The sequence below is a fragment of the Triturus cristatus genome, chromosome 5_1, assembly GCF_964204655.1.
Source record: "Triturus cristatus chromosome 5_1, aTriCri1.1, whole genome shotgun sequence".
Taxonomy (NCBI): domain Eukaryota; kingdom Metazoa; phylum Chordata; class Amphibia; order Caudata; family Salamandridae; genus Triturus; species Triturus cristatus.
Window position 1 is genome coordinate 554,747,142 of NC_140587.1, and position 26,716 is coordinate 554,773,857.

General features: G+C 43.7%; 1 protein-coding gene across 3 annotated transcripts in view; it reads left to right on the plus strand.

The window, feature by feature from the left end:
- Positions 1–26,716, plus strand: part of TRPA1 (transient receptor potential cation channel subfamily A member 1) — a 1,005,076-nt gene that overhangs the window by 591,684 nt on the left and 386,676 nt on the right. For all 3 annotated transcript variants that reach the window (XM_085605436.1, XM_085605435.1, XM_085605437.1), the window contains exon 10: positions 21,547–21,646. In XM_085605436.1, the coding sequence (XP_085461562.1) occupies positions 21,547–21,646 (100 nt within the window). The remainder of the gene's footprint in view (positions 1–21,546; positions 21,647–26,716) is intronic.

Sequence of the window (26,716 nt, forward strand, 5' to 3'; positions counted from 1 at the left end):
CTGAGGATGAAGTAGAAACTCAAGGAAATTGGATTTTCGACTATGAGGGGAGAAAAGGCGTAGTCTTCCTGAGAGTTGGCACTGATCTTCGCCAATGCACAATAAATGGGCTTCTGAACAGTAACCTGGTTTGAGTGACGGTCTCGGGCTCAACCCTAGTTGCTTGGCTGCACCAGCCAGGATTTCCACACATAAATGCAAGCCATGCATCCAGTGCTTAATCTGTAAAAGAGTAAGTGCTGGTGTCCAATGTTTTGCCAAGAAGCCTGAATATCTACTGCTGCAAATATCAGGGTGCTGAATAATAAGATTGTATAGTCTTGATTCCACCCCATGCCACACCACCACACACTCCCTTCATCTCACGCTCGCAGATTCTTTTATATCCCTAATTTCTTCCCTTGTCCGCATTTTACTGTCTTTCTCTTCTGCCTCTTTCCCCTTTGTGTATTTGTCTCTCTCTCGCTCTGGGTCAAAAACTGATAAGGAGAAATCAGTGCTGTTCCCCAGAAATAAGTGCTGGTGGGTCACACCTGCAACCATCAGCTCAAATTAAGCACTGTATGAATTTGCAGCAACACGCCCAAACAACAGACAACAATGTAGTTACAAAATATAGAACATTAAAAAATCCAAACCAAGTGATAGGAAAATAAATAAGCACATAATATGTAAATATCACCAAAAAATTAGGAAAGGTGATGTATGGATAAAAGGTGACTGCGAAAACAAATGAATTGCAATGCTTATTGGCAAAACCTTGCACCAGGTAACAATCTTACAAAAATGGTTCTCAAAATGACGAGGACAGGACAGCATTGGATATTGTTTTTGTCACTGAAAGGAAACATCGAACTTCTTTTGGCTCTGTTCAATAGAAAACAGGACATATTCACAAAGGTAAATTCTGTTGTAGATATGTCTTATGCTATGTTTACAGTCGAATTTACCTTGTTCATGCATCCTAAAAATTCTCATAGCAATTCCTGACAAGTGCAAACCCATTTAGTGATGCAAGATCTTAACCATGACTGCTGAGGTCTACAGAGTCATACATCCCACTGGAGGGGTGGAAAAGTGGACATTCCAAATTATGGTTTGCCTTGAATGTTTTGGAATGCTCACAAACTCGTATGTTGTCGTGTGGTTTCCACCCTGTAGTAGGAACTGCAGTTTGCAGAAGCTAGTACTCGTGGCCATAGGCTATGGACAGTAACCCAGTTTAGTTTTTTGAAGGAGAATTGAAAAAGCTTCTTCGTCAGTTCTCCTACATCATAACAAGCACTGGTAAAGCCAATTGTACTGGCTATTTTATAAGGGAAAGTGCTTCTAAAGTAGGGTAACTACAGTCCTCTGACCATTACGGATGCTTTTCCAGTCCTGGTCTTTTGTGCCATAGTCTGGTGCATTCTGGGTGTTGTTGTCTGTTTTGCTTTCTTTGAACCAATTTTACTAACACAGCTGAAATCAGTGATTTGTAGAAGAAAAAATCAGGATAGGAGCCTGTTTAGCAATGTGATTGTGAAAATAGTTGAGTAAGTGAATGTGAAGGTGAACTAACAGTTGGATGGATGAGTGAGTGACTGAGTGCATGGGTTATTAGTAAGAATCAGGAGGTGAAAATACCAGAAACAGTGCCATTTCACAGTAATCAACATCAATTGCCCACTGTTGCCACCACTAGTTTAGCACACAATTTACCAACGCACATCAAAGTCATAGTAGGGCCAAATTCCTGGTATCGCTAAACACTAATTCAGCACTATTGGTCATAGCTAGTACACTCTTCATGAGGCCTGGCAATACTCAATGGAATCCATGGCACATGTGCCCCCAGAAGATCACTGTTTTAATGCACTACTTGCACATCTGAAGGACAGATTCATAAATTGACTTTGGAAGCTTTTATTTATTCTTAGGTAAATTGGGTGCACTTCAATATTGCATTTTGTATTTTCATCTAATGTTCGATATTTGTAACAAGATTCGACTTACCAAGGGACAAAGCAGGTATATTTATATTATAAAGTCAATTTAAAAAAATCTATTTTGTGAAATAAGAGTCTAGAAAGGACATTCAATCAGAATTCAAAAAATGTGTTTAGGCTGATTACGAAATAACATCCTTCCTTTTACTCACATGACCTTTGTGGAAACCGTACAAGTGCCTTATTTAGACTTTGGTGGACAGGATACTCTCTCAAAACGTGGCTGATATTTCTTCCACTGTATAACAAGTGCTTGATTCCCCCTGCACAAACGATGGAAGACTTTCATCAAAGCCCAGAGAATACAACCCAGAAATGCGGTTCAAATTACCTCACTCCGCTCCGAATACAACCTAGCCAGAAGGAAAAGGGAGAGGCTCTTAAGGGAGGAGACCTGGGCTAAACTCAAGCATGCAACAACCATGGGCAATAGCAGAGAGATTTGGGTGATAATCTACTCACCCTATTTCAAAACTAATAGGGACACTAGACACCAATGTAGGTGAAGAGGAATGGATGGATCACTTTGTAAATATCTTTTCTCCAATCACCTCCCCTGTCTTACCTCCCGATACCATACATCCTAGCGCCCAAGATACATTATCCCTCTCGCTTGAAGAAGTGAGGAGCGGGCTAGCAGCTTGTAGTAGCAGGAAGGCCCCTGGCCCTGATGGGGTACCGATAGACTTCTTTTAAGATTATGCAGATCTCTGGGTCCCTCTTTTGACCAATGTTTTTAATAATATAGCACTACTAGGCCCCCCTCCCTCCTGAAAAACCAGTGTAATCGTTCCGATGCACAAAAAGGGTGATAGGGGAACTCCCAAGAACTATAGGCCAATCTTGCTTTTAGACACAACAGCCAAATTGATGGGCCGATTCTCTTATCCAGGCTGGGGTCCTGGGCGCAGGAGAGGAACATTTTAATAAAGTCACAATACAGGTTTCAGCGGGGAAAAGGTACTACAGACCAGTGTATGAATCTCTCATTAATTATGGACAAATATACCAGAGCGAAGGTTGGGAAAATGTTTCTTGCATTTATGGACCTTTCAGCAGCATTTGACTGCGTGTCCCACTCCAAGCTCTGGTACATAATGGAAGAGATGGGGTTTGAACCGGCTATAATTGATTTTATACGTCAGTTATTCTCCGATGCTTCAGCATGCGTCCACTATGGGAAAATGGGGAATGTACCCATCCCTTCAAGATCTTAAGGGGGGTAAGGTAGGTTTGCGTCCTTGCTCCGTTCCTTTTTTCTATTTACACGAACGGCGTTGAAATGGCGCTCGCGGGCACAACCCTGGATGTTCCTGTGTCCGATTCCCATCGCCTACCTATTCTGGCCTGCGCTGATGCCGCCGTGCTGATCGCCAGAACGGGGTTAGGTCTCCCATCTCTCATATCAGCCTCTGCTGCTTTCATGGACTCATTGGACCTGAAAGTCAATCAGACAAAATCATTTGTAATTACAGCTGGGGCCGGCAAATAAGACCAAACCCCGCGTTTCCATATGGATTCGGGAAAAACTGAGGTAGTGGACTCCTTCCCTTACCTGGGGATACTCTTCAAAAAAAAAAAACATGGTCACAGCTGGTTGAAGGAAGAGCCTTGGGAATGGAGAGGAGCTTAACAGCGATAAATTCCTTTGCCAATAGGTTGGGCACAAAGCCACTAGTTCCCATTAAGCAGATCTATCATGCTAAAACAAAGTCTCCGGCAACGTATGGGGCAGGCGTCTGGGGTATGGCACAGATTGACTCACTTCAAACAATTGAGAACAGCTTCTTTAAGTCACTGGTGTCTCTCCCACAATCCCACTCAAATTACATATTAGACATAGAACTGGGTCTACCCTACATTAGTGACTCAATCAGGCTAGCCCCGATCCTACTGTGGCTCTCCATATGGCGTAGGGATACGGTGACCCTAACCCAAAAAATAATTCGAGATAGCCTAAAACTGGAGAACTACAGCAGAATCAGATGGTTGAATTATGTAGAACAGGAGCTGACTGCTATGGGACGGAAATAACTTTTGAACGACCAAACTGCCTGTAGAAGGATGTCAAGACAGAGTTGACATATTTACGCAGAGGGCTCAATATATCTGAAGGGAGAGGAACTATAACACCAAGTCGTTCCTTGCCTCTCAATTAACTCTACCCTTGCTAGAGGGAGAGTACTCGTACATAGCAGTTATTCAGACATTACAGCATACATTTATTTTATTACCATTCCGATTGAAACTCCTTCCTCTGATGTTAGGGTTCCCGGGGAAGAGGTTGAAACACTCAGAACTGTCACAGTGCCCATGTGTTACGCAATCACCCCAGACTGATATTCACTTATTCGTTTTTTTGTGGGCTATATCAGAAGGAAAGAAAGGAATATATTGCCCTGATTTTAAAACAGTATAATTTTAAACAATGTCGGGTTGCACTATATTTCCTAAAATCACTGTCTGACCCTTTAGTTTGTTTCGCCGTAACGACATTTTTGTGGGCATGTTTGAAAAAAGGAAGCAGTTGGTCTCATGATCAGCTATGGTCCTTCCCGCAATTTACCTGGTAGAATTTTATTGTTACATAAACTGTATTTTAAAAAGTGATTGTTTGTATATATGTATTTGGGATTTTAATAATGAATTTTCGCTTGGGCTTCTTTTTTTAACCAATATGAATTGGGATTGTACGTTGACTGCTGCAGCTGTCTTGGCAGCTTTCTGTTCTTATGTACTTTTAGGATCTTAATTGAAAAGATCGAATAAAGTTTCTAAAGTAAAGTATAACAAGTGCCATAGGCTATAACACACTTTGAATATGGTGTACAGAACATCCACTCAATTTGTGACAGAGTATGCCATTCAGCAAACTCAAAATAATGCCCTAGGGTTGTTAATGTCTCGTGCCCCACTTTCTGTTTCCTGCTATTGCCTTTATGACCCCTGAGATCAATGACAGAAATGGCAATACCAAGGGTCCCATCGGTCATGCCAGAGATTGTAGATGCAATCTCTTATTGATGTCTATGACCATATTCATAATATTGATCCAGTCACTGAACATATATTACATAATCTTTGCAGTATGATCAACAACACATTTAACAAACACTTCAAGACCTAAAGTAAAATATTTTCTTTCCCATTTAGTGTTGACAGCACTCATTACAATTATTAGCATTTCAATAGAGTGCCAATCTTTCATCTGCGAGGTCTGTATGTCCCATTGTTTTCAGTGATAAATTGAACAGACAACTTTATGCAGTGGGAAAACAATAATCAGCAAAACAGACATTCACTTCTATGTCAAAGAGATGCCAAAATTCACAGTATAATCACATTCAGCTAGTGCACCCATGAAAAGAACAAGTGTTATACAGTGTTCACTTTCAGTTTCTTCAATACATGTGCATCTCTTTGTACTTTGTGACTTTTAGACAGACCATCCTTCAAGTTAACACTATCTTCTGGTGGAGACAATGCACAAGACCTCCTTATTAAAAAGCTTGAATGGTTCTTCGCTTTTCACTTATCTATAAGGTGTTTAAAAAGAACAACACCCATTTTCACCATAGACTTCTATTCAGTATTTTATGTTTTAAAGACCATTTCCTCCATCTCAAATTCAAGGCTGCTTCTGTAATGGAATTCATGGGATGTCGGAGAGTTGAGGGACTCATGCCTTCCTGCACTCTCCCTCTCTTGAAACCTGTTGCATTGTCAGTCCAGTGGCCAGCGACAGTACTGCTTCTGCCAGCTTAGAACACAGAAAGATATTAACATTGTCTGCCTGTGGTGGGCCGTTGCCAGTCCCACAGAGAAGCCTCATACAGTGCTTAATTTGTAAAATATGAAGTCCAGGTGCTCAAATGTTTGTCGGAGGCCACACCTACTTTTCATGGGCCCCACCCACTTCCCCCACTGGCTCCACCCACTTACTTTATTGGCTCCACCCACATCCTCAACTGGCACAGCTAAAAGTCAGATCTAATACCTGATCTGAATATTATATGTTTCTTTCATCTTCATTGATTGATTTTGCTCGCCACAAAGTGTTATTCATACTTTTTGAAGTGTCAATCACACACTTTCATGCTACTATAAAGAACCATAAGACAGTGAGTCTAAAACTTATCTAAAACTTATGGGCCCGGCCCTTTTCAGAATCATGGGCCGGTCTTTATTGTTGAGTTCCCAGATATTAAAACAAACATTGCCTGCATTAAGCTCAAATCCATGAAGCCTTCCATACAATGCAAAACCCTTATACGGTGTGTCTTTACAAGTGGAAAACAGCCCAAATTTACAAACATGGCTAGTTTTTTTATTTAGCTTTCCGATTCTCTAATGGGGGGGCTGCTTTTATTTTGGTGCCTGGGCCTATATTCTTTCCTAGTCCGATGCTGTATGGGTACAGTTAAGAGAAAATTATTTCTCTACTGTTATTTCAGTTAAATTAACAAATATTCCTACTTCATCATTTTCTACAGAACTGTGTTCAAAGCAGGTAACCGTGCTCCCTCTAGGGCTAATTTTCATGCATTACAATGCAAATATTCCTAGTATGTGTAGTACCATATAATACTTTCACTTAACAGTGCTCAAGCTAATGTCTCACAGTGAGAGAGTCTCAGCCAAACAAAAGAAATGTTATGTGGGGCTACTGGTCACGACGGGCCAGGGACTGACTTAGTATGGAAGATGCAGATACAAAAAAGCTGCTTGGAAAATGCATCGGAAAATATGTTTGTGACAATTTTGGCTTTGTACGGTGATGCAGGGAAAAATTGATTAAACAATAGTATAGTTTCACTCATGATGGGTGCCACTGTGCAGGTCTTGACTGTACTGGATTAACAGGAAGGCAGCTTACGAGGATTTTATAGGATTGGAATTCATACAGCAATATGGATGATACCTTAAAAAGCTTTATCAATATAGATGATAAAACATCTCAATACAAGTCATGAAACAACAATCATATATGTAAGTGTCATCAGGCACCAAGAAAGCAAAATCAGCAAGTACCCTCCTGAGCATCGCATGTTAATTTGCTCAGCCAGCAGCAGTATGTTGAGCACAGGCAGTGATTACACAGCAGCCACTCTGGGAGTTCTCATGCAAATGTGCCATATCTTGATGAGGAGTTTTCCTATTTTCCACTTGTCCACACTGAAAGTGGCAGCATACCCACTGAATACACCATAGATAGGACTGATGTAACTCAGCAGGGGAGCAGCAAGCTGGAGCGTAGGCAAAATCAGGAAAAACACCCAGCTCCTTCAAGCATTGATCACCTGATACTGATGTGGTGGACTCTGTCTATTCAGTTACCCAGTCAGTACAATGCCCTTAATAGCACAGTTGGAGACTAGGCCGCGCACCCTGGTAAATTAAAGTTAAAGGCCCTGCACGGCACCTGCCCTTCTTCCTGCCTTCTCCTCCTAGCCCGGTCTGGTCAGTGGCATTGTAGAGGTCAGGTGCCCCGTGCCTGGCGCCGGAGGCATAAGTGCTCAGGGCATGCCTTGGACTCGTCACTCGGTGGTTCACTTCACAGTTCACTTCATGCGTATGAGGGTGTGCCGGGGCGGTGCATTTTGAAAACCATCTATGCACGGTGCCACCGCACAACCCTACCCCAGCAGAACCAAATCCAGCCTCCTGCCCAATCTGTGTCCCGCCCACCGGCAATGGCTACCGCCTAATTAAAGAAAACAAATTCAAAATGCGCATCGTGACCATCACGACTAAATCAATAGAATCTCATCAGCATATTGAATTGATTCATGCAGGCAGCAAATAAATTACGAGTCAGATGGTTTGGATCGGTATGTGATGCGCCGAGTCAGTGAGGTCGTGCACAGTTGCAGATATCTTATGACTTGTAGACCCGGCCCTGATTAATATGTGCCGGTGCTAAGCACCGGAAAGCACCGGAACAAATTAAACACTGGCCTCATAGCATTCCATCATCGTCATGCCACCTGGCCCTGAGGGACTGATTCACAAAGGTTTACCCTTTTTCAGTACTCACAAAACTGCCATTTAATAGTAACTTTAGGGCTGTGAAGGCTCCACAGTCGGGCGGAGAACTCCATACATAAAAAGATAGGACAGTTCTGTCTTTTTATGGGTGGAGCTCTACGCCCTGACTCTGCCCTGACTGTTCGGTCTCCACAGTCCCTAAGTTACTATTAAATGGCATTTTTCTGAATACTGTAAGAGAGTAAACATACTCAAATGTGTGAGTTTACCTTTATAAATCAGGCCTTGAATCTTTGTGCAGATGGTGCAGCTCACACCTCAGCTGTCAGCACTGATCACTAGAGTAACAAAGATGAGAATAGATATTGTGCCCTCAGCTGAGCAGTGTGGCTTGAGTATGACAAGTAGTGTTGGTTATAGGTGCATACCCACATCCTGCGGCCACTTGGAGCCAGAGCTTTGAGTTAGCAGTCGGTATGGCTACTTAACTTTACTTTAAAATGAATGAGGCAATTCCCCAGGTCAGAGTCCCGAAACTTTTCTGTCATTGTGGTGGCAGTGGTTGGCCGGGCGAGGGAGTGCTCAGCTATGTTCTCCAGTGTCTTCAGCTCAGATGAGTGTGTGGGCCGCGCAGACTGTGCAGTGGCCACCATGTAGGGTACAATCTAATTTTACTCAGTCACTGCCAATGGCTCTAAGCACAACTGACACACTGCTTTAAACTGTCCAATCAGGATTGAAGAATGCCTCTATTTTATGCTCCATAAGCATGAGAAATGACCCTGAGTGGCCAAGAGTCACAGTCAAAGGGATATGAGGCTGTGTTTGTTTCTAAGCTAAAATGCTTGACAGAATCACCCAGATCAACTCATCTTCTTTGCAATGCATGACAATCTTTGGTCCTCGCGATGAGGTGGGATAATATAGCAAATGTCTAATCTTAGATACATGGAATAGAATACAAGGAATAGAGTCAGCGTTTAAACCGCATTGATTTAGTTGACCGGGATCATCATCAGGACAGATGTTGAAAGACACTTCAAAAAACACAAGATAGGAACCCAAATGAAAAGAAAATTAATAGAAAGATAGTCACTGTTCATGTAAGAAAGGACTGTTAGAGGTGGAACATGGAACACTAGACCAGATAAGGTTACCTAATAGATATTAGACGGAATGCATCAAGTCAACAAAGGTAGTATAGAAGCAAGGTGCAATGCACAAATATACAGGTAGAACCTACATACCAATCCTATCTTTCAGTATTAGAAGAATGTCAGAGAGGATATATACAGTAGCTGAAAACAAACAGGAGCGCGGTCACAAGTAAAACATTATCATCCAAAGGAAACAATCCGCAAACAGACCCAAGGAAAGAGGAATAAAGATAACTATTGAATTGAACACAAGTGGAAGGAACATTTAAGTAGATCTGCAAGTATGTAATGCCCCAACCAAGGGGATTAAAATTTACATATGAGAAGTCCGTCCAACGTCTTAGGGAAAGTACATGAAACAACCAATTATGGGTAGGGGGACATTGCAACAATCTATCACTTCAAACACTCCACAACCTTGTAGAGCAGAAAGCTGAGGCAGGTAAACATCCACAGCATGAAAGACGATCAAGGGACGTAAACACAATTAAACGTCCACCCCAAAACAGTGCCTGGCCATGCATGATAGGTAAAATATAGGCAGTATGCATGCAACTCCCAAAAAAGAAGATAAAGATACCTCCTAGCTGAAGAAAAGTAGCACTGAAATATTCCTACAAAACCCTACTGGATAAAAACGATAGCTAGTGACATACATCATAACATGCCATTTGGACATGTGAGAAGCTAAAGGAATCATGGAAAATGTAGTACTAATCAAACACCCGACACCCGCTACAAAAACAAAAAATAGAAAAAAGGAAAATACATACATCAAAGAGGGCTTATCATTGAACTAGCCAGCAAAAGTCTCCTGATGCAAAATAAAAGATCAAAATAGAAATAAAAATTAAAGTAATATTAAAGACACTAGCAACCTTCGCCCATGCTTTAACCTGCTAGAATGTGTGTTTGTTGATTATTTTATAGGCTGGCATAAGTTCAGTGACAGTTATTAGTGGCCTTAACAGTTTCCGTGTCCTTTAGATTTGCATGTCCTTTAACATACTGTTAAAAGAACATCCGTTGATTGTGCATGTTTGTTGTTGCCATTATTTCAGTTCCATGGCAATGTGACACATTTGTTTCGTATATTTATTTTGTTAACTTAAGTATCTGTATTCTGTTTGCCACAGTTTCATTTGCTGACATAACCTCTCCTGCTCATTGAACTTCTGTTTATTTTACATATTTGGTTCGGCTGTACTCTGCCAACATTGAGCAAACTTTATTGAAATATAGAGAGAATGCTTTCTTTATTGAAAATGAAGGGTATGTACTATTTGTCGTTTGTTAAGGTGAATCGAATAATTCTGTATGAAATTACATATGAGGATAGCACTTTCAATATTATCAAATAACTATATAAGTAGTCTTTGTTTAGAAATATTTGGGCGGACAAACCACATGTTGGTTCCTGAGATGTGGCTTGCATAGTTTCGAAAAAATCGCAGAGCTGTGAGTAAAGCAAATATACTTTGATGTTTAAAAATATCCCAGCATATTTTTGCAATATTTGTAAAATGGATGTAGAAAGTAAAGCCTGTTGCACACAAGCATTTACAATCCAATCGGCAAACAACCTTTACATCGCAGTCATTACATCGCACTACCTTTACAACTCAGTCATTACAACGCAACATCCTGTACATCGCATGCCATTACAACGCAGCCATTACATCGCATGTCACTACAACTCATGTCATTACAACGCATGTCACTACAAAGCATACCATTACAATGCAATATAAGGTAGGGAATGGGAATAGTAATTTTAAGCCCTCCCCTATCCAACACTTACCCTACTGTTGCACTCACTGGAGTGGGAATAGTAATTTTAACCCCTACACTATCCACCACTTACACTACTGTTGCACTCACTGGAGTGGGAATCGTAATTTTTACCCCTACATTATCCAACACTTACCCTACTGTTGCCCTCAAAGTAATATGCGTTGTAATGGTATGTGTCGTAATGGCATGCGTTGTAATGGAGTGTGTTGTAAATGTAGTTTCTAAAAATGCGTCGTGATGGCATGCGAAGTAAAATCTTGCATTGTAATGGATGTTGCGATGTAAAACTGTGTTGTAAAGGCATGCGTTGTAAATGTTTGCATTGTATCGTCATACATTCAATGCAATCAGTCTCGCATTTGTAAAACTTAGAGCTTCTGACATTGAAATTTACAATGTTTTTTTTTACTTTTGTATTTGTATTTGGAGTGGAGTTATTACATTTGTATAGCGCCATTGTCATTTGTATGACCTTGCAGCGCTGGAGAACCAGAAAATGGGAAATAGGTTATGAGAGAGGGGAGACAAGAGTAGTATGCAGTCTGAAAAAAAAGTAACAACATCCATAAAAAAGCAAACACTTATAGGGAATGCAGGATTAAGTAAAGCATGTGAAATAAATAAATAAATAAATAAAATAAATAAATAAATAAAATGTAAGCAGAGCAAAATAGTTACCTGAACAGGTTTACACTTATTATTTAGAAATTAATGAGTGGTTTTGCCTGAAAAGTTAAAGATGTGACTAAAGGGCCCGGAAGGGACTACAGGGACCAGCATGCACCTTCAAAAGCCAATAAAAGCTAATCATGCCAATTACGAGAGGAGAGTTTAAAAAGAGAAACAAGTGAGATGAAAGGTGAGCAATCCATTCTACAAGGTTAAGACTTTTGCAGCAGAGCAAGTAGTCTCGGCCATATGGCCCTGTTAACAAACTTTCACATTAGGCGTTGAAAAAGCACAAACACTGTAGAAGAAGTACACTAGCTATTCCTCATCTGTTGCTGGTTCGATGGCAGAGTATGGAAGGGTGCAAGGATTTTTAGCGTTGCTCGCAAAATAGGATTTTATTTTAGCGTGCTCCCTCCGCCGAAAAAAATAAGGGTGTTAGACTTTTATTATTTTTGCTGTAACGCAGTGGCAGTGTTCAAAGAATGCTGTCGTACCTAGCCTTCTGAAGTGCTCGCCCTGCCTCCATGTTTCCATTCCTGGTCTTTTTATTTGCAAATTATTGCTATCTGTTGTGTTAGTCTAAATAGGAATAGGTCAATGTAAACAAAGCAAAACCAGTACATCAGCCTCCCCCAATAAATGAAGCTAATTTTGTAAAATTGCGTGTACTGCTTTGACAAAGAGTTGACCAGGTGTTAACTCTCTCTTTTTTAAATGTCAGATAATCTTTCGATGGTTTTTCTCCCAGACATCCTTCATCTTAAATCAACTGTGTCGTAAAGCAATCGGTTAGTGAATTATTCCTACTCCTGCTGTCTATCTGTCTTTCCCAAAAGGCAGGGGGAGGTTGAAATATAGCAGAAAAGTAAAAGCTTGAACAGAAGGGAGATTCCCGGAAGTGCGGTTCTATAGGACATGTCCACATTAAAGCCTCTGCATGGAGAAAGGTGGGACAAACAGTTCACTGCAGCAAGCGGGCTGCCCCCCACAACAGTTTCTAGGAAAGTATCATGGAGGAGGGGCGGGAGAGTTCACAAAGGCAACGTTTCACACCTCCACCATGCTTCTAATAAAAGCCTGCTCCCAATAAACTCCACATTGAGTTGAATGCGACCCCACTCATTAAAATAATAAAATGATCATTCTGCAGCAAGGTTTAAGATGGCAGATTTCGTCATTGTTGTGAGTAAGTCAGGCTATGTTCAAGAACAGGAAGCTCTACGCTCACCTGGTATTTGGAAGCCACATATAGGACTGTGTTTTTACCATGCATGGCAGAGTGTTAACGGCGCAATGTCACCTTGTCGCCCTCTGAACAGGAAGCTAGCCAGCAGCGGTCATTAATAAATGCATTCAACGAAACAATAACATTTCTACCTACCAGAATGAAGAAAATAAAAGCTTTGGAACTATAATTGGTCTTGTGCTGCTTGCCGTACACGAGTGCTGGAGGCTGCCAGATTTCACAGCGCTCACGCTCTCTTCTTCAACCTGCGAATGGTTTGTGCAAAATAGCCTTGAGAAACTCCTGGCAACCCCCGCCGCTTTCTTCTGGCCACACATGTTAAGAGAGGTCGGAAATGCTGGAGTCCCCGGGACAACAAACAGCGATTGGAAAAGCATCAAGCTGTGAAGCGATCACCCGCTAAGTACTGGAAGCAGTTAGTTGGGCGAGCCACATGCTGTTGATAATAAAACAAGCCTTTGCAATGAAATAGGACTCAAATTTACGCAAGACCTATTGCATTGTAAACGGGACTGCGGGAGGGGGAGGCACGGGAAGAAAATAGTGCTCACAATAAAAGAAGTAAAGAAGCCAGTAGGCATGGAAGAATACAAATGACCACATGTCCATCATAAGGAGGGACTAACAAGCCTAAAACCAATCGGAAGGCAGCATTTAGGAACTAAGTCAATGAAAAACATGGGCGGAGCTTCCACTCCATACTGAATACTGCATGCCTCGCAAAGTGAGCAGTGCGTGCGCGCTGCCGCTATAGGCTCAACCTAAAAAGATACCTCTAAAGTGTACTCTATGTACTTCACCTCATATTGTCCCCAATATCGCTCTCAAAATCGTACAGCTGCGGACTATAATAAAGCTGGTGCTGACCCTGCACAAATGGATTTTTCAAAACTACCATTAGCCTCTCATACCTGGTAAAATGACCATAGTTTAAAATAGGGCTGGCTTTAGTGTTGGTGGCATCCCGTGCAACAATCTTTGTTGGTGCCCGCCACCCCACACATCCTTCTTTGCAGATTCCCTCACTAACACCCTGCAACGGTGCCCCTCATCTCTCCATGCCCCCTCTCTCACATTTATATTTATAGCACTACTCATCGCAATGTAGACTGTCAGAATGCTTTACATCACAAACATTATTCAAAGAAAATGTAGGCAGACCATGCAGTTATGGTTGAGGCGAACAGTTTCTAAGCCCGTCCTTGGCTGCATCCAGGGACTGAGCTATGTGGACAGAGGTGGGGGATTTTTCCCTTAAGTGGTCAAGAGTTTAGATATTTCAGCCTTTTTCATTTTTCCTGCTAAGTATTCTCTCCTGCTTTAGAGCCTAAAGGCACTTTATATCACTGTGAGCACTTTCAAACTATTTTTTCCATCAGTCACATTGATTTAGAATACTTCCAGCCCAAGACTTAGGAGAAGAGAATGCACATGCCCCAAAACTCAGAGGAAAACCAATCAGCTGCCTTCTTTATGCAGATGATGCCCTTTTAATTTTTAAAACCAGAGTAGGGTTTCAATGGCTTCTGGGTAAACTGTATGATTACATGAAACACAATGGGTTCTCCATCAACCAGGAGAAAACCAGAACAATGATAATAGGCAGAAAGACAAAGAAGCCAGGCCAATGGCACCTGAAGACCTTTAAATCAAAACTGCTTTGAAATATAAGGACTTGGGAGTGGTTGTGGACAATCATGGGACTTTTCTCCCCCACAGGGAGTCCTTAAAATTTAAAGCAGCTTCCTTACTCCATGTGTTCCTTAAGCTTTCTAAAAAAATCTTTAGGCCCCATCTCGAAACCTTCATGAAAGTTATTCGTGCCACACTACAGCCCATTATAGGTTATGGATCAGAAGTTTCCAATTTATTGGATAAACTCTTAGTACTTTAGGAAGGTGTAATACTGTGAAAATGTACGCAGGGGCGCTAGGACCTGCAGAGGGAAGAGAAGTGGGGGGGCAAAAAGCGGAAGGGGAGGAGCCGGGAGCGGGGAGTTAGTTAAAGGGTGTAATAGGAGCACGACTGTGGTTACAGAATAAAGCTCCAGTTCACGAATGCAAATTGGGTCGTTGTCATCTGTTCTGAACAACGACACTACAACTGGCGAAGAGGGCTTTGGAACCCTACTGCCTACCCTCGTGCAGATGGCACAGTGAAATCAGGAGCGAAACTACTGTTCATGCTCGCTCTCCTGACGCACCTGTAGCTGTGCTGCAGCCCGACGTGGGGGCGCTTACCTGCTGTCCTGGAGCTGTGCCGGTGCTGAGCCACGACCCGGGAGCCTACCCCGGTCGTGCAGGAGTGCGGCTGTGTTTTTTCACCCCCTGTGCTGAAACGCTGCCAGGAGCCAACCCTGGGCGCGTGCACCTGCTGTGCTGTGGATGCCTGTTGGTGCCCCGGAGGCCGGCTTTCATCATCAGGTCTCGTAGGTGTTCTTATTGATTGTGGGGCCTTGCACACTGTGTGTGCAGCAGCGTGCCATTGCCTGAGCAGCCTGCTTCTTGCCGCTGCCTTGCTGACTGTGATTTAGGTCTTGCACTCTTGTGAGGAGTGAGCCCTGCTCGGTGGCCATCTTGAGGTCAGGCGGGTCCTCCAATCGCCTGCCAGGATTTGGGGACGGCCATCTTGAAGTCAGGCATTTTGTAAAAAAACGACAAAAGTGAGGAAACGACAGGAAAACAGTCATACATCAATCCTCTAAATATATCTATTGTCAACAGTATTCTCAACAATTATCTATCACTTGTGGTTACAGGCATTAAACGTCGAGACAACACCCTGATTCTCAGAGCAGAGGAGCCCGGTCACGGTCCCCTACGTCATCGTCACAGATAGGAGGATGCAGACTGGCCATGTTAGGGGTGCATTTTCTGCACCTGCCGGAACCACTGGCTCTCATATCTGGTGGAGGTATGGGTCTTCGCTGGCAAGAATGGCTGAAAGACTTTGAGGACTTCATGAAAGGCTCGCAAGTATCTGACGAAGATCAACAGTTCATTGCACTACGCAATTTAATTGGAAAGGACGTTGGCCGGTTATTAAGGAACTCCCGGCGGATGTCACATCTTCCTATCTCGATGTGCGTGAAGCACTTAACCGAAAATGTCTTCACAAAAGAAACATTGATTATGAACGCTACACCTTCAATTTGGCATCCCAAGAGAAAGATAAATCCATGGGAGAATTCATTTTGCGTCTCAAACAGCTAGCACGTTACTGTACGTTTGACTTCTTCAAAACCGAAGACGCTCTTCGCTTGCGACTCATCGAAGGATGTCAATCAGAGTCCTTGCGCAGATGTCTTCTAAAGAAAAGTTACTCGCTCGATGAAATTGAAGAAATTACTAGAATCAATGGTCAGGCAGAAGAACATGCAAAAAAAATTGAAGCTGGGAAAGTTGAAAAACGAGAACAAGCTTTGCGGCTCAAATCCCGCTACACGGACAGACCCACCTCTGCAAGTCAAAGATCGTCGAGGTCCAAGGATTGTCCATCACACCCAAGTCACCGTCGCAGTTCCAGCCGGACCAATAAGAGACAAGAGCGCCAACTTAAATGTTATCGCTGTGGACAAGACTTTCCTCACACTGAGGCGTGTCCCGCATTAGGTCAAATATGTAGGAAGTGTGGCAGGGACAATCATTTTGAGATAGTATGCAGAGCGCCACGCAAAGACACTCACAGACAGTTGAGACACTCCAACTCTCGCCATCATGCCAAGGCGGTAGATGACCGCAGGGACACTTCTACCAGCTCCTCACGATCGAGTCTTCATTCTCATGTAACCTACAGGTCACGATGCTCAGAATCTCGGGAGTCGAGGTCACTCTCGTCCTTGTCGCAAGACAGTGAAGAATATGTCTGCATGGTTGGGGATCCTGATAGACTAAAGAAATACCTGCGACTACATCTTCAAATGGGCAAGCACCTGTCCAAGTTTGTGCTGGACAGTGAAGCATCACTCAACTACATTTTGGTCTTGGAGTACAACAAAATTAATCCACGACCCCACTTGCACAAAGCTGCTGTGTGAATCTACACATGGATGTCAAAAGAACCTGTTCCTTGTCTAGGACAATTTCAGACTGATCTCACATACAAAGATAAAACCATTCCGGCATCCATTCATGTTATTGAAGGGCCTGAAGCGGATTGTCTCTTTAGCCTGCCCACTGCGGAAAGGCTTCAACTAATGGAAATGCTATATCGAGTAGACGATGAACCAGACATAATCCACAAGTTCCCAAACTATTCACAGGGCTTGGGAAGATGGCTCACTTTCAGGTTCACCTGCACATCAATTAACGTGTGACACCCATAGCCCAGCATCACAGGAAAATACCGTTCCATCTTCAACAGGCCGTGGAGGGGGACCTGCAAGATCTTCTCCGTTCAGACATTATTGAGAGAACTTCAGGACCTACTCCCTGGGTGTCGCCATAGTAACCAAAAAAGAATCAGACTGCAAAGTACGTCTGAGTGTCGAGATGGGAACACCAAATACAGCCATCGAAAGAGAGATGCACCCTGGACCTCACATCAGCGACATGATCACATCCTTGAATGGGGCACAAATATTCTCCAAACTAGATCTGAATAAGGGCTATCACCAGCTTGAACTTCATGAAAAATCGAGATATATCACCACTTTCTCGACTCATCAAGGCATGTTTAGATACAAACGGCTCAGCTTCGGAATATCTTCTGTGGCTGAAATCTTCCAAGAAGCGATCAGAAGGGTCATTCACCATATTCCCAACACTCTCAACTACAGTGATGACATTCTCGTGTACAGAACAACGGTACAAGAACATGATAAGGCATTAGACTGAGTATGTCACGCCCTCCTGGAAGCAAACTTAACCCTCAATAAAGATAAATGCGAATTCCACAAATCAACATTGAAGTTCTATGGACACATCTTCTCAGGCACAGGTATGAGACCAGATCCTGACAAAATTACAGCTTTGAATGATACACCTCGACCTCGAAATGCTGGGGATGTGTTCTCATTTCTAGGAATGGCAAGCTATTGCGCACGTTACATCAAGGATTATGCCACTCTTAGCTATCTCTTGCGAAAACTAACTAAACAAGGTCACACATTCCAATGGACAACCAGATGCGATCAAGCCTTTCACTCAATCAAGGCAGCTGTTGAATTGGACAATAACCTGGCTTATTTCAACCCTCGTCGGAAAACCAAAATCACTGTGGATGCCAACCCTGTGGGTCTTGGAGCTATATTGGCTCAATATGACAAACATGGTGATCAACGTCACATCGTAGCATATGCCAGCCGTAGCTTAACTGACACTGAGAAAGAGTATTCCCAGCCCAAGAAGGAAAGCCTGGCGGTGGTCTGGGCTTGTGAGCACCTTCATGTATTCATTTATGGGTAACACTTTACGCTCATCACGGACCATCAGGCTTTGATAACGATATTCGGAAATCCCCGGGCCAAAATGCCACCTAGAATAGAGCATTGGGGTATCCGTCTTCAAGAGTACACGTACACAATTGTCCATAAACCGGGAAAAGCAGCGAATCTAGCTGACTACATGTCTCGACATCCTAAGACATCCTCAAGATCAAACCCGTCGCTAGCGGAGGAGTACATACACTTTGTCATGGCTCAAGCAAAAGCACCTGCAGTTCCTCTTGAAGCCATTCTTGAAGCCACCGCTGCGGATGCCACCCTGCAAAATGTAAAACATTGCATCCATATGAACAGCTGGGGACATCTAGAAGTCCGGACATAACACACATGTTGATAGCCATGAACTGACCACTTTCCGACACGTAACGGATGAATTGTCCATTACTTCAGATGGTCTCCTACTAAAAGACAAAAGGATTATCTTTCCAAAGCAGCTGCGTCAAGGTGTCATCAACTTGGCACATGAAGGGCATCGAGGTGTCGTAGCCACCAAGAGAGCGTTGCGCGAACTGGTCTGGTTCCCTCCTCTTCATCAGTTGTTTGAATCCACACTGAAAGACTGTCCTCAGTGTCAATTAGTTAGTCGAGAAGTGCCACCTTCCCCTCTACAAATGTCAGAACTACTGAAGGGTGTCTGGCAACATGTCGCAGTAGACTTCTTCGGCCCGTTGCAGTCAAGCAAATACATTCCTGTCATAATGGATGAATATGCCCGCTTCCCAATTGCTCACCTCATATAGTCAACCAAATCAGCCACCACTAAACCTGTGTTCGATGAAGTCTTCGCAGCGTGGGGTATACCGAAAGTGGTAAAACCAGACAATGGTCCGCCATTCAATGGACAAGAGTTTGCTGCATTTCCAACCATCTCAATTTTAAACATTGGAAGATCCCTCCCATGAGGCTACAGGCCGATGGGATGGTAGAAAGATGTATGGCTACACTGAAAAAGGCCACACAGCAAGCAAAATTTTGTCAAGGCGAAATGTCCAAACGGCCCTAAATGAAGTGTTACGAGCATATTAAACAACACCACACAATACCACGGATAGATGTCCTGCAACCTTGATGTTGGGACACACAGCATGCATAAGAATACCGGCATGGGAAGACTCAACTCGCTGTACTCGTCAAGACTCAGATCATGAAGAGTTAGTAGCAAGAGACGGATTCAAGAAAGCCAAGATGAAGGAATATGCGGACAGTCGTCAGAAAGCTAAACCATCCCCCATCTAGGAAGGAGACTGCAAGCAACTGCAAGAGTCATTCACGTCTGTTCTGCCTATAAAAACCAAGGCTTGTGTTATCCCTTAGGTCTTGCGACAATATCCTATTAATTGACTACTGTGCCAGCGGCAAGATATAACGGAGTGGCCAGAAATGTCGCTACTGAGGTGCTCAAGAGAGGCAGAACAGACGTGAATGACTCTTGGAGTTGCTTGTATTCATGAGGAAGCGCCAGGAGAGTTCGCAATTTAATTATCTGGTAATAAGCGTTTGCTTATTAATAAACAATCGCCACTAGAATAATCGTCCTGACGAAGTTCTTTTTACAAGAACGAAATGCGTTGGCTGCCCGATGTTTTATCAAAAATGAAAGAAGAAGAAAGAAAATCTGAATAATGCAAACTATTGGATGGACACTTATAAATGTATTGTTTTTGTTATTTGTTTGAGGTGGTGCAACCCACAGTGGGTATAAGTTTGTATTGATCTTATGGATCACCCCTTGGGAACAGCGGGGGTAGTGGAGCTGCACACCGTGTTAGCTAACTGCTCGTATTCTAGTTCGGACTTTGGGAGGGCAGACGAGAGGTGTCTTGAGAGAGGTGCGACACAAACACTTTTTGTGTGTGTAGGGTTGAGCTGTTTCCTTTTTTGTTTCACACTCATGCTTAAGCTATGTTTTGCATAAAGATGAATGCAGCGGCATCTAGAGAAACCTTTAGGCGAATTGTTGATAGTGACATTTGCATTGTTTCCTGCATATATGGTTTTAAGTAACTAAGACAGGAATAAACTTGAACTTTATTTAGAATATGGAGCCAAAAGTTAATACCATCGGGATTATTATTGGAGAAAGTTAGTAGTCATCACAATACTTTGCCATAAAATGTGCCTAGGCGTCATGAACAATTGCAGCCAAAATGTGTGCTGTCGAAAAGTATTCCTTATAAGCAAAATAGAAAACGGAGTAATGTTTTATGTAAAAATATTCAAAATGAACATGTGTCACAGGCAAGTGTTCCTAACCAGAATATTAATAAAAGTGCTTATTATACAATTTGGGTGAGTTTATGAGCATGGTACATCTGTTTGAGGAGAAATTACTCAAACTTTGAAGTAATTTCGTTGAGGGCCACTTCACCTGGGTATAATATGCGTGGCTCGGTTTAAAGTTTAGCCATGTTGCATTTTTCACTTAAAATGATCAAAGCTACTTCTCTGCATTTCTCATATGTGGGCCGAAGTACAAAAAATATAGCTGTTATTTACAATCTGTAGGTGGTATAATAACCTAGAAATGTGAAAAAGGTTAGGATTAGATTCCCAAGCATGGTGCAACTAACGCTAGCTGTCTGTCACAGGCAACATGGCTACACCCAATATGGCGGCCATCTTGGAAGCATTGAAAATACAATTCCCAAGTGTCCGACTGCCACTCTTGGCTTTGCCAATGCATTGCCATTTTAAAAGCATTGACAAGCCAATACCACCCTGCTAAGAGCATTTAGAAAGAGAGATTGATTGTCTTTGCCAAAGCCTGTCTTTTTTCTGTGCCGTATTTGAGGCATGTTCAAGCATAGTTCTTTGATTCATAATACTCTCGGATGTATATCTTATATTTGGAAGCTCTGCTGTCATCCTCACTGCACGATGGTCAGCACTTTAAAAGCTTTCAGCTTTTATATATGGAACAAATGCACCGCATGGACCTGCCGGCATGAGTTTGTCTCTTTCTCAGACTTTAATGATCCAACTGTATAAGAAACACTGAAACTGTGAATCAAAATAGAAGACACTTACTATATGTATACAGTACACTGCGTAATACTAATAAGCCTTATGTACATGTGTGGTCTAAATGCAGACATGCAAAACAAATCTGAAAGTACACGTTGAATATTTTCTTCAAAAGACACCAGTAATCTTTCTGAACTTGTTCAAATGATCGATCTCATCCAAGTATGTTTTGTTGCCTCATGCGTATTTCGTCTTCTTCTATATCTCGTGTGTAATTTATTATTTTTCCAACAGGGTGCAAATTTGGACAGCCTCGACAATGAGTCTCGATCACCACTCCTGTTAGCTGTTACATGTTCAGCATGGAAAACCGTGGATTTACTGCTCTCAAAAGGTACAGTTCCTACTTTTTAACAGAGGACCCAGTAAGTGTTTATATTTAGGTCTGGACAGGGACAGCTTTAGCAATCTGCTAGAGCTCATGAGATAGTAGATATGACAGTACATAGAAGGGCTTTTATATTTTTCCCATTTACGCATGACAGGGCTAAAAAAGTAGTGGATCTCTGCGATCCTACAACAGCACTTCCTTTCTACCCTCCCACAATAGCAACCGCAAACTGTGCACGAACCCTTAACCAAATACCTGTATCTATGCTCCTAACATGTCCTGCAGCCGCAAGCACTCCATTTTCGGGCCAGAAGAGTAGGGTAGCAGCCCTGCTGCTGTTGGTTTTCCTTATGAAATAATCTTGATCTCCTATATGTCTTTCATGTCACATTTTTGGGGGTTCACATGCATTTTGGAATCGTTCCTCAGCATTTTTGTGTTTTTTCAAAAGTCCCTCCAGTGTGGTACCACTGAGTTGGCGTATGTGTTTCTGTGGGTGGAGGTGTTGGAGTGATCTGTGGTGGCAATGTCAGGTGCACGAGGGGTGTGGGAGGCTGATAGTTTATGGGCTGTTTGTGTGGGGAGTGTGAGATGTGGCTAAGTTCCCATGTAGCAAATATTGTGCAACTGGTTGTGGACGTTATGTCGTGAATGCCTATGCTTTGGGTTATTTTTTGAGGAACGGTTATGGCTGAGTGGAGTGTTTAGGTGGATTTTATGTGATGCATCATGGTGTTGAGAAAGACTAAGAGGGCATACCGATTGCTACCTTGAGAGCATGGTTGGTAGGAGAATACAGAGAGTATGAGCCATGAATGGCTGATTGAAAGAAGGGTTAGGCGTAATTGTCTGTGCAGGTCGTGCTGAGCTGTGCATGGAGTGTCACTTTCACAGTGTGGAATTCCTGCGGTGGAAGTTTTAGTAATCAGGCAATAATGAGGGAAATAGCTGTGCAGTTTGTCATGCTTTGCATGGGATGACGGGGCTACTTGCATAGAGGCTGACCATACAGGGATTACATGAGAACTAGCTGTAATGCAAGCGTCAAGTGGCTGCTATGAACTATGTAGATATCACATGTCTATTGTTAAAGTTCTTGTACATCAATAATTGCAGAACATGAAACGTGCTAACCGTGTAGAAAGTGTGGGGGAAAAGGTTGTGCAGGCATTGTTGTGCTGCGCATGATATGCTGTGAGGCTCTGCCCGGGTTAGGGGGGTATAAGCATGCAAGAATTACTGTAGGGAGTGTTGAAGATTGCCTATGCACTATTTTATGACTTTTCAAGGAAGATGGCTGATCCAGGAGTGTGGTTTTGAGGTAGTTGTGGACGCATTGCTGGTGTGGTAATGCAGAGAGCTGAGCCATGCCTGGAGTATTATGGGCTAATGGCAATGATTGTGGGGGCCTTGAGGAGATAGCAAATGGTGCTGTGCATGGGATGCTGAGAAGTGTGCAGAAGCACAATAAGCATTAGGCAAGGTGTGAGGAGTTAACTAGGGTGTGTCCTGAATTCAAAGTTAGCTATGGTTGTTTACGATAATCCGGGCATCCTCTGATTCTGTGTGAGAGATCACTTGTACTACTTGTATTCAGGGTCCAGGTCTCAACATTTTTGTTTTGAAAAAGTATCCCTATAATGTTCTCCTGAAGGGTGTCTGGGTGAGGCTGTAATGGGAGTGTCAAGGCAGGCTGTACATAGAGTGTGCTGTGGCTTTGAAGGGAATGTCAGTGGAGTGTTTAGAGAGTGTCTTTGTGGGGTGCTCGGCTGAGTCTGTAGAAGGCAATATTAATGGCTGCCTATACAGGAGGTCTCGAGTGAATGTGTGTGTGTGTGCAGGAAATAGTTGTGCAAGGTTGTCTAGTGAGGAGGATAAGAGGTTGTCTGTGGATTCCATGTGAAGTTAGCATCTGTGACTGTATGTGCGTGAGAAGATAGAGGTGCACTCACAAATCAGAATGTCATGCTTCTTCTATGAACTCAGATGTAGACTGTGGAATTTTGGCTATGTACACCAACAACATGCCAGTGGTTGTCCAAGGAATGAGTGAAGTCTTTGCTATTTGCGGCTTTCAGGATGTGTTGGCTTTGGAGGTTGAGCCTGTAGCCATGCCTTGACTGCCACAGGTTGTAACTAAGTTGTCATGAATGCTATGAGTGAAGTTGAGACTATTGAGTTTGGGTGTGTTCTGACTGTGGGTGTCGGTTGCTGCTGGATCTATGCAGGGCGTGTTTAACTGTGCAGAGTGCTATGATGCCATCTGTGATAATGGCTGCAAAGGCGGTGCAGCTTGTGGCTGTGGATACTGGGTGTAGGAGAGTAGGATCTGCCTCTTATGTTGCCCCCACTATTTTTTTTTGATGTTTACACTGGTTTCTGGCTATTGTCTGGCTGGGACCCTGCTAATCAGGGACCCAGCCTCTCTGTTCTCTCTAAACAACATGGAGTGCATATTAGGTGCACCAGTGATTGGATACTGTGGTGCCTTATGAGTCCCTAGCATATGGTACCTTAGGTACCAAGGGCATAGGTACTTCACAGGCCTACCAGGGGCTGAAGCATGTATTATGCCACCCCTGGGAAGTAGGCTAAATCTGACACCACAGGCCTGCTATTGCAGCCTGGGTGAGGTGGTTCTAGCACTCCTCACTGAGATATAGGTTCCCTATATCTCTCCAGCACACACATTTAAACCTATCAGTCACCCATAAGGCAGGGCCTATCAATCGTGAGGGCAGGGTGCTGGGTTTCTATGTGAGAGGGTGCCTCTGCCTGAACAGGGCCCCTCTGCAGCTCTCAGAGTCCATTCTCTGGGGCTGTTTGTGAATGTGGTCAAACCATATACTCTTAAGTGCATATAACCTCGCGGTAAATGCTAACTTTGGAATGGCTGCATCAAAACATGTTGTGTTTGGTGTCAAACGCTTTGGAATCATACCCCCACACCAGTAACTGGTGTGAGAGTATGATCCCACCCTTCTAGAGGGATAGACATGTACCTACTGTGGAAACGTGGTAGAATCCTGAAGAGCCCTGGCATCAAAAAAGGGATGCCACCAGTCACAAACACTGGGCTGCCCTCCTGCTAATGACCGAAACTTGCAATGGAGGAAGCCCAACAATAGGTATCCTGTCAGAGGGAGGTGTGACCACCTCCCAGACAGGGTTTAGTGTATTGGGGCTGGGTGGGTGCACTCCTAGAGTGCTTTGTAGTCCTGCACTGGGGGAGCAGTAGGCTCCTCTGTGCATACACCAGTTCAAACTGGCTCAGGGGCTACCTGCCCCTGCTCTGGATGGAAACTGGAAAAAGGGAAGGGGGTGTAGCCACCCACTCCCCTGACCCTCCCATAGGTGGAGTCATAGAGCTAGTCCCTCCCTTCCTTCCAGTGCAAGTTAGGGAACCCTTGCCATTGCAAACTAGATACCCCTGGACGACGCTCTGAAGAAGAATCCCAGACATTCGACGTTCCACTACCTCTGGAAGACTGAAGAATCTCCCTTGGCGTCAAGGAGTGACCCCTGCTTGTCAGGCACCAAAAACTGCAATCCATGGTCGCAAACTCCACCGCTCCCGCCAGAGCCCAAAGTCTCTGCAGCCCAGGAAGAGGATTTCCTGACTTCTCCAAGGCCATCGTGAGTCTCCAGCGACGCTGAGGCAAGTGGACCCCACGAGTGACGAGGAACCGCAATCCCTGGGTACCGTGCACTATTTTCGAGTGCAACCCCTTCACGACGTTCTATGAACCCGTGATTTGGGCCAAGTGTGGTCCAAGCCTCTAGCAGGGATCCCTCCAAAGATCAGAGGCCTACCCCACCCCGAGTGACCGTGGGCCCTTGTTGAGTGGATCCTCCTGAGGCATCTACGCGATCCCTTGCCGGCTGGCTTGTGGGTCCCCTGAAGACTTTCCTACAATTCCAAAGGGCTCCCCTCTGGTTGCTCCAGGCCTGCCCTGACTTACCCTTGCTGGGTGAGTCCCCCAGACCTTGCTTGTCTACACCGCTCACTTTTTATCCTTCCCACGAGACTTGCTGTTACCAAGGCTTGTTGGCTCAAATCTGGTCACTGACACCACAATAAGCTGTAGACTTTGTGGGACACGCCGAATCCAGCTCCTGGTTGTTGTCGACACCTCCTGGACCTCGTGGCTGAAGAGTCAAGACACCCGTGAACTACCTGAAAACACCCGACTGTGGGCATTCATCTTCCTTGCCCCGGGTCACTGCCAAGTGACTTTGAACATTGTCCCCTCTGCTTTCAGGTCTTCCTTCTTCTGAATCCAGGCTTGGGTTCCACCGGACACTTCTTTCTTCACAAGCAGCAAGTCTTCATTGGCTCCCATTGAAAACAACGCCGCGACCCGGCACCAAAAGACACCTATGCACCCGGCTTCCCTGGGTGAGGTAACTCCAGCACTACGGTGCTCTTGTGGGTGTTGGCTCTAGAACTACTTACCCTGTAAGTGACTTGCTTGTAGTCTCCTTCGAAGTGCCCTAAAACTCTTAATTTCCAATCGCGACTTGCACCTTTGAAGCCAATGGGGATTCGTGGCTGTGTTATCACACTGCATGCGTCCCCCGTGGGTCCTTTACTTACCTGCCTTGGGGGTTTCGTGAGGCCCCAACGCTCCTGAAGGCCCTAGGCCTTGTCCCTTTGCAAGTTGTTATCTCTAAGTCTCTTTTTTAGTATATGGTCTGGTACGCCCCTAGGGCCCTAGCCATATTTGTGCTTAATTTATTGTGAAACGTTGATTTGTGCATATGTTCCTGACTTTTAATCTCATAAAGAGGTTAGTAGAGAGTTGTTTAGTAATAAATACCTATATATTTGATATATATACCTGGGTGGTGTCCTTTCATTTGGTAATTCAAGAGATTATGTGGTAAAACAAGCTGCTTTTCATTCCTTCCAAGACTTAGCCTGAAGGCTGCTCTCCACAGCTACCACTAGGATAGCTTTCTTTAAAGGTTGTCTTAAACCTACTACCAAAAGAGTCGAATTGTACAGGTGCAAGGTGTCCCCTTTAACTAGTGAACAGCATATACCAGTCCAACTTCTCACACTGGGACTTT